The 14,287-nt window shown below is 48.3% G+C and overlaps 1 protein-coding gene across 6 annotated transcripts in view; it reads left to right on the forward strand.

The window, feature by feature from the left end:
* The first annotated feature begins 372 nt into the window (after window positions 1–372).
* UNC93A (unc-93 homolog A) overlaps window positions 373–14,287 on the forward strand; it is a 31,144-nt gene continuing 17,229 nt past the window's right edge. Inside the window, exons 1-6 of one of the 6 annotated variants that reach the window (XM_046669895.1) lie at window positions 373–513; window positions 3,508–3,609; window positions 4,568–4,760; window positions 10,138–10,319; window positions 11,292–11,521; window positions 13,168–13,293. In XM_046669895.1, the coding sequence (XP_046525851.1) occupies window positions 4,674–4,760; window positions 10,138–10,319; window positions 11,292–11,521; window positions 13,168–13,293 (625 nt within the window). In that variant the 5' untranslated portion in view covers window positions 373–513; window positions 3,508–3,609; window positions 4,568–4,673. Of the gene's footprint in view, window positions 514–2,946; window positions 2,970–3,507; window positions 3,610–4,567; window positions 4,761–10,137; window positions 10,320–11,291; window positions 11,522–13,167; window positions 13,294–14,287 lie in introns of those variants that run through there. The other 5 variants (XM_046669893.1, XM_046669894.1, XM_046669896.1 and 2 more) reach the window with 5 other exon arrangements.

The following is a 14,287-nucleotide window of genomic DNA, read 5'->3' on the forward strand; positions in this document are numbered from 1 at the left end:
CTTTATATGTGGGATGCCTGCCACAGCATGCCTTGACAAGCTGTGCACAGGTCTGCACCCAGGATCCGAACCAGTGAACCCTGGGCCCCAGAAGCAGAATGTGTGAACTTAACCACTGCACCACTGGGCCAGCCCCTCACGCTATTTTTATTCAAGAACCAAGCAGTAATTCTCAATAGAGGTCTTTCTAAAACGTTCTCAGTCACGTCAACTACTCTATCTATCAAGCCTGTCTTTGTCCAGCTTGCCAGAAAATCCTTCCCAAAAAGGGTTAAGTAGTTCCCAGATAAGCATCTGCTGGGGGAGACCTGTGGTGTACAAACATCCTGTGCCATTTGCTGAAGCGCAAACAGGTGTGATGCAATGATTTCCCAACGTACTGTTGGAAAGAGTCAGTCACTTCCCTCGCAGCCAGAAGCAACCCAGGAAACCGTCTCAGCTTCTGACACTCTCCAAGACTGAAGAAGCCATGAGCCGCGACAGCAACAGGAACTAAGGAGGCTGCAACACTAGGTAAAATCGACATAGATAACGTTATTTCGTTTGGGGACAAAATTCACATTTTTTGGATGTTTGTGCATTGTGGGAGCAAAGACACAAAATTATCTTTGCAGATTGACCCATGTAATCTTATGTCACTGTGGCTTTGACTTTACAGACAAAATAACCAATTGAAAAGTACCTAGACAGTTCCAGCATATACACTGTGTATGCCCCTCATCTTGGCTTCCTGGACGCACACGCATTTGGCCCTGGGCCGTCCAAGTTTCAGCCTGAGTTTCCCTAGCGACCTCGTTAGAGCTGCTCGCTCCGACCTGCTGGCTCCCTCAGATGGTCCGGGAGCTGCAAAACGGGAACTTTCAGATTCTGTTGAGAGAAAATCTGTCTGGGTCAGCGTCTGTGGAGCTGAGCAGCTGTGCCAGCAGCTGGTTATCACTCCTCCGCCTTTGTGGAGATGTGGGGGGGCCGGGGGACCAAATGGGACCACCCTCCTCATGATTTCTATCGTGTGACCTGCTTTGTTTGGGGAACGGGATATGTCACCGTCTGAATTTGTTTGATTTCTCTACTTGCATAGTTGTTTCTCGTCTGTCTCCTCCACTAGAATTAAACCTCTATGAGGACAGTCCCCTCACCGTTCTCTCAGTGTGGTGGTCCTGGCACTGGAATGATACCTGGCACAGGGTGGGCATTCAACAAGGGGTTGGAGAATAACTGTAGAAGGTGGTTCTATACCTAGGGCAGCAGAAGGCTCACTGGAAAGGGAAAAGGGATTATGCATTTGGAAAACAAAGAGGGGTGTGCGTGTGTGCGCACCTGTGTATGCCCACGCGTGTGAAGACTTTACCATCTCTGACTCATTCAACAGAACATGTGAAAGATGCCTCAGATGTTATACCTGAGGGCCTGCCAGTCTCCTCCACTCTGGTATGAAATAAGGGTGCATAGACTTCCCAGATGCCAGGAGTTGGGGGCTCTGCAGATTCCCATGGGAGATTCTGGCTGCAGAGTCAGGCTGCTCAAATGTCCCACGATGAAATGAGTGCCGAGGACCCCGAGGGCAGGGAAGACGGAGAATCTCATGACAGCTTAGAGGGGTGGTATGATTCAAGAGTATTGTGAGGGTGAAAGTATTTTGGGCTATTTCAAGCCTTTTCCTGGGCCCCACTTCTGCTGAATTTGCCATGAGGAGGTCCCTGCTGTCTCTGGTCAGTGATGGGAATGAGGTGGAGAGAATTCGGCCAAGGGAGGATGGGATCCAGGAGAATCCCCCTTCAACTCCGGGGGTCTCTCGATCCCGGTTCATTGTCACAGCCTGTCTCACCCACGGGCCAGCTCCGGAGCCTGCCTCTCCAAGCCTGCAGCTGCGTGGGATGCTAACTAAGGGAAAACCCTTCTCCAGTCAGAGCTGTGCCTGAAACACAATTTAAAAATATAAATTGCTTAAAAAGAAAAAAAGCTCCAAGTACATTTATTTCCAAAGCATAAGAATTCTCAACTTAGGCGATAATTTTTTCCATTCCTTATACACACATTTTTCATCTTTATGTAGATGAAAGTCTGAATAATGAAGAGGACAGATTTGAATTTGTTTGGTGCTGCTTTTATTAACGAAGATGTCAGATTTAAATGTCAAGAAAATTGATATTAATTTGCTTACATAAGTATTTTCTCTAAAACAGCAAATCATTGATTATACTTGCCTTAAAGGAAGGGCAATCTTTATCTTCTTAGCGGGAAGTTTGCTGACTTAAAATGTGCGCAGAGCTACAAAATCATCTTTTTTTCCTCCAAGTGACATAGAGTTGATGTTAGTTTTGAGGAGCGAAATGATTCTTGGTATCCTTGGAGTCATTTCTACCTAAATCGCTTCAGCCGCTTGAGGTTGGCCCCGGCCCAGGTTCATGGCTGCAGGAACACGTTGTCCACGATGCTGAAACTGGCTGAGGAGTCAGGGCAGCTTTTGGTTTTCTGGGGTTTCCCATTCTTGTCCCCAGCCCAACCACAGATCTGCAGGAATGGGTAAGTTATCGGGGACACACTTCCAAGCCCGGGTCCCTTTGATATGAGGAAAGCATTGGTGACTACCTCTAAAACTGTCCTCAGCCTGTAAACAATCGGGGCACAGTGCCAGTGGACATCTCTTTCAAGAAGCCAAGGCAGACTGTAAAGTGTCTGTTTATTTACAAAATCCCTCTTAAGATAAATGAAGGGGAAGAACCGGGAGGGAGGGTGAAAAAGCCAACAGGAGTAAAGCAATTATGTCAGCGATGAATTCCTGACCAGAAAGAGCACAGCTAGGGGACGGGGAGGGCAGTGACTTGCAAAGACAGAAGCAGACCTCTGGGGTTCCTTTGCACAAGCACACAGCTCCTCAGCAGATGCTGGTTGGCTGTGCAAAGGGCTGGAACAGTAACAGGAGGAAGTTGCTCCCCAGAGCCAGTTGGCAAATCCAGAAGATGGTTCTGGTAAGCTTGAACAGTGAGTAGCAGAAGGAAACCTCAGGAATCTCCTAGTATCAAAGTACATCATTTGTGGGTGGTTGCAGACGGGCCAGAAGGGAAGTCAGCTAAAGTGATGCTGAATAATCAAAAGGAAGCTAGAGTTCATTAACTGCTAATGAGATTCCTGTGGAATAGTCTGGGTTAGGCTAGGTGTTAAATTTCTTTAAATATTGCTCCAATGGGTATTTGCTCTGAAAGTTAAAATGTCATCTTAGCCGATCCACATTAACTGGTAATGACTATGTGTTCCAGGGGTTTTCATAATTATTAGCTTCTCGAACTTTGGCAACCCTCCTTTTTCAGGAGGAAGCTGAGGTTTAGAAACTGAGATGGCCCAGCTAAGGAGTTACAGGATGACATTTTGAACCTACACATCTCATTTGGTTCTATGGTTAGCACTCTTTTGACTAGACTTTGCTGCTCACATGTCTGTATAAGTGTGATAATCCACATTCAGTCCATACATAAAACCACTCTTTTCTTAAAAATGTTGTTTTCACAGGAATAAGTTAAGTTGCAAGAGCGATTACTTCATCATGCTGTTCAAATGGCGTGACACACTTCCCTGACAGCACTGCCACCACGTGGTGCCTTTACCAACGCTGTAAGTTTCACCTTATTCATCCAAACTAGATAAAGATAATCAGCTTCACAGAACTTTGGAAACTATCTTCAAACTAAGTTTTACTAACAATTAAATAAAACAATTGTACTAATAATTGGATAAGCAAATGATTTTGCTTGCTTATTAGCTAGGCGATATAGGCTTAGTTGTTTAAAATTTTAATTAATTAGAATTAAATGCAATTATGAATTCAGTTCTTCAGTTGCTGTCACCACATGTCATGTGCTCAGTAGCCACATGTGGCTGGTGGCCACCATATTGGACAGTGCAGGAAGTTCTCTTGGACGGCACTGCTCTAGACCTGACGTCTAACACTTCGGAAGCTCAGGTCCCTGTCTGCTAATGAGTCTAAGAGTTCTAATGATAATTATCAGAGCACCATTGTGGGACAGCAGAAATGACGCATGTAAAAGTTCTATACTGAGAGAAGTTTGATTTTTAATTATTGCCGTGCTATAAATCACATAGTCTTTGAGATGCTAATCCTTTGACCCTTGGATCTTCTAATCATGTTGACTCTTTGTCAGAAGTTGAACTATGTATCTTGAAGTTCACATTTATACTTTGTTCTCTCAGACTGAAATATATCCCACATTTTGCACCATTGACAATTTCTCTTAATGTGGAAGATACCATTATATCTACAATGGTGTATATAGAAAATATTATATTACATATACAATAGTATTGCACAACATATGTAATTATATTATGAAATATATATAATGTGAAAATCATCACTTTATTGTAAGGACCATATCTACTAGAAATTGTAGGAAAAAAGTACAAGTACATACAAGCTTTGGCCCTGTTAGAAAGTGGTGGTTGTGGATGGCAGAGAGGGTGAATGAATAACACGGTGGCACTCCACGGTGTCAGTGATAAGCAAGTCCATTAACTTGTGACAGCCTTAATGACTAACACATGTCTAACTCAGACCAGGGAGAATGTGGCTTCTTGCACAGACTGCTTTTTCTGTGCTCCAAGTGGTTTCTTTCAGGGAACTACGAAGCCACTGATGGTTGACACCTGCCCTCAACACGATGGAGAGCAGCCTGAAGAATGTTCTGGTGGTTTCCTTTGGATTCTTGCTTCTCTTTACTGCCTTTGGAGGGCTACAGAATCTGCAGGTAAGTCACAACCGTCACAGTGTCTTGCCTTCTGAACGCCTCTTGGCCTCCAAGAGCCCCCATGGTCACTGAGGATGAGGAACGTGGGATTTCTTGTTACCCAGTTCACCCCCCACCCCAAAACGCTCTAAAAAAAAAATGGTGGTTTTTACCTGCCTGCGACAACATGCAGTTCCCACTCCCATCCCAGCAGGATTGCCCAACAGCGTGGGTGGTTGACCCTTGGGCTAGGAGATCGAAGGTCTTGGCTTAGCAATTTGATAAGATACTCTTTGCCTTTGGCCGGTTAAGAGGAGACACAGGACAAATCATCGTGAAGTCTATGCTTTCGTGCCCTTGGCTTTGTGGTCAAGGGCAGTAAGGTGAATTTATCAAATTTCGCTAGACCTTGTAGATTCCGTCGCTGCGTTAAGCACAGCCGTGGACTTGGATGAAGTGATCTCTGTGCAGTTGGATGCCCTGTGGCATTCCTCCCTCCTTGGGTCTCTCTAAGAGGTGGTGGCAGTGGTCACGTGTGCCCAGGAGTACACCTGCTGCATCTTCCCTGGGTAGTTATGTTTTAAGCATGATCTTTAACTGTCTATGGAACCTCCGGGCATTCCAGGGACCTGTCACGAGGCCCCGGGTGCATTCCTTCTCCCAGCCTTGTGCCCTGGGGGCTGGGGGCAGCCACATAAAGATTTTTAGAACTTCTGATGACAAGTTGGTGTGGTCTTGCACGGTTTGTCAATCAGGAACAAGAGGTAGGCACCCACTGTGTGCACAGCAGTGAACTGGAAAAGCACACACAGGCGCTCAGAATCAAAGGGGCAGGACAGAAGGGGAGAGACTCGAATTTCTGTCCTCACCTTGAACTAGTGGGCTGTCAAGGAAGTTCAAATTCAGCTTCAAATTCTAAGTCCATGCGTTCCTCAGGGAATCGCTGTTCAGTCTTGTTTTCCATCAGGCTCGCAGAGAAGGAAACTGTAGATATTGGTGATTCTCAAAACCAAGTCTAAGAGGAAGCAGTCTCCTTTCTTGCCAGCATGGTTCACGGCTTTGTCGTCATTGCCTCTTCCAGGCCTTTCTGATGTTGTCGTAAAATGTTAGTGTGTAGGAGACACCTGCTTTGCTACGTTGAATTGAGCTCACGTGGAGCACAGTATGTGCTGTCTGGAAGGAGACCTGTGAGGGTGTGGACCCATCAGTAACACTTTCCCCAGGGAGAGCCTGCCCCACAGAAGGAGACCCTGCTGCTACACCAGCCCCAGGCAGGCAGCTCCTCTGGGTTCGGGGCCTGGCCGTCATGGGCGTCCGAATTCTCAGGAAGCAGTTGTGGAGCTGACAGATGCTCAGCTGAATGACAGCAAATTGGCCTCTAGACTTGAAAGTCCAAGGAGGGAGGGAGGGAGAGCCTTAGCAGCTCCCCAGGGGGGCCGGTCTCGCAGGCTGTGACTATGGCACGCCGAGGCCACAGACGAATGTGGGCAGACAACATTTGCCTCCGTGGCCCCCAGTTCTGTGGGAAGCTGGTTCAGGAAACACTCAGAGTGGCACCAGCACAGCACAGGGAGAGCGGTACAGCCACGGGGAGGCACCGCACTCGTATCCAGGTCCTCCCCAGTCCCCCGAGGCTCTTGGAAGCAGAAGCACGTGCTGTCATCAACATGGTCCCTTCTTCCTTGTAAGATGGGCCATGTTAGAGAACCAGATCTCCCACTCCGGCTTGGAACAATCCCACCCACCCACTTACCCACCCTCTGTCCCAGACCACCATCTTTCCTTGCCCGCTGATCCAGAAGACGTAAACATGGTTTTACTGGGGTAATTATCTCTATCAGTCAGGACTGGCTTAAGCGAAAGAACATAATGACGTGGATAGGAGAGTCTTCAGAAATGACTGCCTCCCGATGATCTTGGAGGAACCTGCCTGTCCCTGTCATTTCCTTCTGCTTTCCTCTGGTTGACTTCATTCTCAGGCCCCAGAGGAGTGGCCAAGAGGGTTGCAAGCATCCCCACGGGCCCAGCCTGGTCTGGATTAGGTTGTGCACCTGTCCCTGGACCCAGACATGCGTCTACACAGCTTCCTTCTGCAGCAGCTGCCTCTCTGTCACTTTTTTGGCTACTGATCTTCTGTTTATCATTCAGACCTCAACTTGAATGTCACTCCCTTCTCCCCCTTCCCTGTGCCCTGGATCCGAAGTCTGGGTGAGGCACCCCTGTGTCCACTCCCAGTGCTGTGGCAGGCACCACATGACACCTATGAGTTCCATGACTCCAGGACCATGCCCATCAGTCTATGACCATATCCCCCTGCCTGAGACCGTGCTCCACACACAGAGGCACCGGATGGCCAGTTGGTGAATGGAGAAGTCATTGATGTGTATCAGCCTCCTGCTTGACACCCTTCGGGGGCTCTCCACGGCTTAGAGGTTCAATCCACTTCCCCAACTCAGAATCTGGGCCTGTGTAAACACATCCCCGACAACATCCCCATCCCATGCTTTCCCTGATTACCTCCTAATCCTCCAGATCTCATTTGACCCTCACTCCTAGAAAGTCTTTCTGACTCCACTGAGCTGGTCTTAGTGCCCCCCGCAGCCCCCCACCAGGAGCTCTAAGCCCCTGAACTGCCCCTCTTGTGGGACTCCCAGCCCGATTGCAATTGCCTGGTTGCTGCTGTTCCCGACTCCTGTCAGGCCCTGGCCACCACGTGCTCCCGGAGGGCGGCGGCTGCTCGAATTGCTTTTGCATCAGTAGGGCCGTGCGCAGAGCCTCCCCTGAAAGTGCTTCGGGACCCATTTGTGGAATGAGTTGTGTGAAGATTCTAATTGTTCCTGCCAATAGTCTTACCGCATTGAACACTTGTTATCCTCGTGCCCGTATTTGGTAGGCTGGCTCCCCTAACACGTGCAAATACAGGTGTTTGAACATGGCCATTCAGGTGAAAAGAAATTGACTTTAAGATTTTGGTTCCCACTTTGGATATTGACATCTGGCTCTCTTTTCAGTGGTTTGCAATCTCCCTCGATTGTAAGCGACAAACAGACCTGGCCACTTTGCATCAGCAGTGCTGTGGGTGGGAAGGAGTTCCAGGGCGCAGAAGTGCTACAGGCTTCTCGTTAACACACAGAGGCCAGCTCAGGAACACAGGAGAACGCGATACCTAAGTACGAAGAGAGCCAGGGCTCGGGCTGGCCACATCTCTCTCTCACCCCACGCTCCTGCAACTAGAGCGACAAACAGAAATGTCCAGAGAGCCCCCACTTCAGAGCAGAGTGCTCCGTTTCCATCTTCTAACTAGATTTCAGAATTTTCCTGGGATTGGCTGTTCTTACTTTCATTTTCAATTAATCAACAAACTTTTTTTTTTGGCGAGAAAGACTGTCCCTGAGCTAACATCTGTGACAATCTTCCTCTACTTTGTATGTGGGACACACTGCCACTGCCACAGCATGGCCTGATCAGTGGTGCTAGGTCCATGCCCAGGATCCAGACACACAAACCCTGGGCCACCGAAGCAGAGCATGCGAACTTAACCACTTTGCCACCAGGCTGGCCCCAACAACAAACTTTTTTTTTTTTTTTTGGTGAGGAAGATTCACCCTAAGCTAACATCTGTTGCCAATCTTCCTCTATTTTTTTTCCCCAAAGCCCCAGTACAGAGTTGCATATCCTAGTTGTAAGTTCTTCTAGTTCATTTGTGTGGGAGGCTGCCTCAGCACGGCTTGACGAGCAGTGTGTAGGTCTGTGCCCAGGATCTGAACAAGCGAACCCTGGGCTACTGAGGCGGAGGGTGCAAGCTTAACCACTCAACCATGGGGCTGGCTCCAAACATTTTTAAGTATCCGTTTTGGGCAAGAAATTGGGGGGCGAGTCAAAAAAGTGGAGCATCTCTGTATTCCACAGGATTGTTGTCAGCTGGGGTCACTTCCAGGGTCACCAGGTGGTGAGTGCTAAAGGTCAGGTGGCTGGTGGGGAGATAAACTCCAGCACAAGATGGAAGCAGAGATCTCCACAGATGGCGTTATTCAGGGAGGGCCTTGGGGACCCCTGATCTGCACTTGAAGAATGGGTGCTATTTGGGAAGAGGATGAGGAGGGCCAGAGCATGTCTGCGGTGGGGGTGGCTGCAGAGAGGAAAGGAAGAGAAACTCCTGGAGTAAGAGCTCGGCCGGAGAGATTTGGGCTCTCCAGTGGACAGAAGTGGGTGAAAGGGAGTGTTTCTGAAGGTTGCACCTGCCGCATGGTACAGGGTCTTTTGCTATAAGACATCGTGTCCTGTCGGGTTGACCAGGTAGGAAGGAAAGTCAACCGTCCAGGTGTTAAAGTAGCGGCTGTCGGATCTCCTAGACTAACTCGCTGTGTGTATAATCCTACAAGGTGTTCCACGTCTCTTTCTGCACCTTCCCCATTGGGATAATGACGTCTCTCTCAGCCATAAAGGAGAAGGAATGTAAAAGCTCTTACTTCTGTGTCCTCACGTTGTCGACGCTCCTTAAACGGTGGCGATCTGAGATTTGGGTTCTACCTTCTGCAGGGGAAGACGCCCAGTCAGGGGCAGTTTTTCTCCTCCGGTGTCTGGTCCACCACCTGGAGCACACCAGGCCCTCACGCCATCACTGATTGTGGGGTGGACCCAAGCTGTGTGGAGGCAAAGGAAGCAGAGATGGGGGGAACACGCAGGGGGACCGTTGTGCAGGAAGATCCTGCGAATGGAAATTGTCCTCTTCCTCCGCGCTCCCCTCTTCTATCTTCCTCTCTCTCCTCTTCCTCATCCAGGCCTTCCTCTCCCTCCTCTTCAGCCTCTTCTTTCCTCTTACAAGTGAAACAATAAGAAGAAACAATTATGCTGGGATTTCGTTCACAGCAAAAGCCAAACTTCACCCCTGCCATTGCCTTTGCCAGTCTGGTTCTGGTTACATATTTGACTGTTTGGTCCCTTCATACCAAGCTACACTAGGTGCTTAAGGGACAAATGACAAAAATATGAAGAATGTGAGTCTTCACTTACAGTGTGGAACGGGACCTTCGCTCTCTGCCTCGGGCTCAGCCTCCATCTTTCTCTCCTGCAGGTGCCTGGAGATGCTGCGGCTCCCTCATCGTCCCAGCAGCCTCTTCGCATTCTTGAGATGAAGGCAGTTGTCCCAGAGAGCAGAGGGCCCCTTTGCCCTCAGGGCCCACCCCGGCCCCAGCAGACTTTCCCTCTCCCACATTTGTAGAAGCCGTGGACTCACTTTACTCAGAATTTACCGCAGTTTCCTCCCACACGGCACCGTCGGCTGGAGAAGAGGCCACCTGCCCAGGAAAGCCTCTTGCTGGTGGTCTCGGGGACCTAGAGGTGAACCAGCACCCTTCGCCACGGGATTCTCTAACCAGAGCTGCTTTTGTTCCCACAGAGCAGCCTGTACAGAGAGGAAGGCCTGGGGGTGGCAGCGCTCAGCACCATCTATGGGGCGGTGCTCGTGTCCTCCATGTTTCTCCCGTCAGTTCTCATTAAGAAGTTGGGCTGCAAGTGGAGCATCGTCATCTCCATGTGCTGCTACGTGGCCTTCTCCCTGGGCAACTTCTACGCCAGCTGGTAGGCCCCCCGTGGCTCATGGCCCCCAGCTTCCCAGGCTGGGGACCACTAGCTGGCACACAGCTGGCGCTCGCCCCTACTGCTGCCCACCACTTCTGCTTTAAGATGAGCTCTGCTTCCTGAAATTCCTTTCTCAGATTCTGGGACAGGAGGATAGTGTGGCTTTCTTTCCGTTTTTCCCGCCAAGACATCTCTGCCCCCCCCCCTGCTGGGCGCATCGCCTTCTCCTGATCCCCAATCCTGACCTTTTCCTGAGGTCTGCTGTGGGCCTTTAGCATCCCAGGGTACTTTTATGGTCCCAGGAAGGAGGGGGATGATCCGACTAAGATGTCGAGGGTGAATTTCAGGGAGACTGAGCAGAACATGACCAATGGACCCAACACCGTACCTCATCTGTGTCATAGAAATTGGATGAGGCAGGGCTGGAGCTGGTGCCAGTGCCCAACCTGAGCTCTCCCTACCCCGATGGGAAGGGGTCCTCGGGGTCCCAGTTCTAAGCTCCTGGGCCACATGCCTTTGTTCCCAGGACATTCATTCGAGCATCTCTTAGAGGGATACTCCATTGCTACCCGGGACCTACTGATTACGACAGCTTCACGTTGTTCTTTTTCTCCTTACTATGGAGTTTTCATACAGAGTCCTCATTGAGGAGGACAATAGATAAATAAATAAATCATTTTTTAGTGTAAAGCTGTTAGAAATATTTAGAAACCATCCCAGCTCATTGCTCATACTTGCATCACATACAAAGAAACGTCACTGGCACTGAATTTCACTCTTGCAAATGAACCTGACCCAGAAGAGGCACTGGTTTTGCTCATTTATCTTAGTCTAATGAGAATCCATCAATCTAACCAATCCATAAACATAATACTGTGCTTACAATGGGCCAGGCACGGAGCTTCCTTCTCCCCAAACACAGGGGAGAACAGAGGCGGGCAAGGCGCCATATGCTTTCATTTCTTTCTACAGGTACACTCTGATCCCCACCTCCATCATGCTGGGCCTCGGAGCTGCCCCACTGTGGTCTGCTCATTGCACGTACCTCACGATCATGGGAAACACACATGCGGAGGAAGCAGGAAAAATCGGCAAAAATGTGGTGAACCAGTATTTTGGCATCTTCTTTCTCATATTCCAGTCATCTGGTGTGTGGGGCAACCTGATCTCGTCTCTGGTGTTTGGCCAAAAACCTACTCAAGGTAAAAGGAAACGAGGCTTGGTGGTGGTGACTCGGGGGGCTGGATCCACCACCAAGAGTGTCCCCGATCCCGTTTACGCACGTCTTTATTCTGTGACTCGAGCAGGTTATCACATGAGGCCCTGAAGACGTGCTTCTCAACCGGGTGGTGCCTCAGCACCACCTGGTTCCTGGCTCTTCCCCCCGGACAGTCTGGGTGGGTCTCATGGTCTATCTCATGCACTGGTGCTCAGAGGTTCTGACCCATCCCTTCTTTGGGCAGAGGGAACCCCAGCAGAGGAATGCCCTGAGGAAACTGAGGGCCACCACCAATGGAACTTGGGTTCATGGAGTCATCACTGTTCCTTCGAATGTCTAAGAATGGGTTTGACTGACTTATTGTCCCACTGACTTGATCCATTGACCAGTGTTCAATGTTACACCTAAGACCACTTATCCTTAACTGCTTTGAACATCTGATGAGTGATGTCTGAACTCATCTGTCTTTATCTGACCTTGCCCAGACGTGGATATATAGCGTGTGTCTGTTTTCTGCCTGCAGCCTTTGATGTCTGTGTTGAGGATTTAAAGCAAAAGCAGGGGAAATAAATCTCTTCGACTCTTTCAGGAAGTCTTTATCAACGGGGGAAAATGTCCTAACCCTCCAAACTATTTTCAGGATTATTTCTCTCTCTCTGTCCTGGTGTCCCACATCCAGTCTCGCCTTTGGGAAACTGTAATCAAAATCCTTCTTCCTTTTTTCTCATGCGGTATCATCACTTGCTAAAGGCATCTGAAGAAGAGAAACCGTAGGTTTGATAGATACCAATTTTTACTTATTGTCGCTGTCCCCATCAGCAATAATTCAGCAGAAACTGGGCTTAAAATTCAGTCTCTATCACGACTGGTGTGAAATGGAGTGAATGAGTTGACTCTTACAGACATTTAGGCAAGGGAACTTAATTCTCTGAGTGATCACAGGACACAGATTTGAGGGCAGGAGGCATCTGGAGAGCACTGCAGGCCTTCTCAAACTTTTTATGCCACTGGCCTCCATGCTGCCTTCTCCTTCAATGAGCTGCACAGCTCACCAGCCAAGGGGATTTTGGGGCGCTTTATGTGACGACATTTGTATTATGAAAACAAAAAAACACTGAATAGTCTTTCTTCTACAACAACTTTCCCCTCCCTCCGGAGATTCTGACATGAGTCTGACTGAGAGTCATCGATAGTTCAAATTCTATTCATTTAGCAGATAAGGACACTAACATTCAGAAAAGGTTTGGAATAAGCTGCCCGCAGTCACGGAACCAGTGACAGACGAATCGGCAAGAGAACCCAGCGGTCCTGACACCCATTCTAATGTACTTTATTTCTTCTTGATTCATTTTGGAAATTTTCAATTATGTCAGGAAAGAAATACACCAAGTAACCAACATGTATTGTACCTTTGTCCAGTGTCTTAAAATCAAGTATACGGACATGTGCCTGTGGGCAAGTATGTTTGGAGACACTTTGTTAAACCCATGTCTTGTGACTTTGACCTGTTGTGATGGTGTGCCTTCAGCATATCCACGCCCTATGCACTGGGCACGTCCATTCTTCAGGTCCCATATCCTATCAGATTACCTGGGTTCTCATATCCCCGCTTTGCTTCTGACTACACAGGGGCCATCCCAGAGGAGAATCTCCTGTCCTGTGGGGCAAGCGACTGCCTGATGGCCACAGCGTCCACCAACAGCACCCAAAGTCCCTCCCAGGAGTTGATCTATACCCTGCTGGGCATCTACACAGGTACGTGCTCAACAGCACTGTGCAGTGTCTTGAGGGAAGCTAACCCAATTCCTTCTGTGTTGAAAAAGACCATTTCCCCAAAGTATAACTAGTCTTTCTTTCTCTGAAAAAAATCCCTGCAAAATGTGTTCAGCTAGGGCATACTCAGGTATTTTTCACATGAAATCAGGTACACCAGACCACTGCTGTCTGATGGAGTCTCCAGTGATGATGGAATCATTTTACATGTGTCCAGTCCAGTGCAGTAGCCATTACTTGTGCTTATCTAAATTTTCATTAACTAAATTAACAATACCATTCCTAAGCCACAACAGCCACATTCCAAGTGCTCAATGGCCATCCAGGGCTAATGGCTACCATATTGGACAGCACCGTGGTGGACCATGGCATTGGTGGCTTGGCTGGTTGTCTTTCAACTAACGTCCAAGTGACCTGGAAATCCAAAATCCCTATAAATTGCCAACTTTTTCTCAGGAATGAATTTGGATAGCTCCTTCTGAAAGGCTGGTGTTGGGCATGGGTCTCTCTTGCACCCACCGTCCTTGAATCAATGAGGCCTCAGGGCTCTCAACTCCTGGTCACAATGTAGCTGAAGGCACACAGACTAGAATTTCATGAAAAGGTGGTTGCCCAAAAGGAGTTAATTTTCATCATGATTCTTATCCTTCGAAGCTCATTTTAATGGAAAATATTTGTATTAATAGTTTTCTAAATAATTTAGAAATTCTAAATTTTCTAAATAATTTAGAAATTTAGAACCTTTGGAGTTGTTTGGATTTTTTTTTTTTTGACCATTTGAAGGGAATTTAAATCTATTCTTCATCCTTGTTGAATTTTGGGATTCTGAAAGGTCTTGGAACGTGTCCTTCTTACAGATGGAGGGTCTGCTATATGTTGGATTTGGTGGGAGTGAGTCCAGCATTCTGCTGGAAATTAAAGGTTAGAAAGGCTATGTGTATTGTTAGAGTTTGTCTCCACGGTGTGACAGTAAGCT

Source organism: Equus quagga, chromosome 8 (genome assembly GCF_021613505.1).
Source record: "Equus quagga isolate Etosha38 chromosome 8, UCLA_HA_Equagga_1.0, whole genome shotgun sequence".
Lineage (NCBI taxonomy): Eukaryota > Metazoa > Chordata > Mammalia > Perissodactyla > Equidae > Equus > Equus quagga.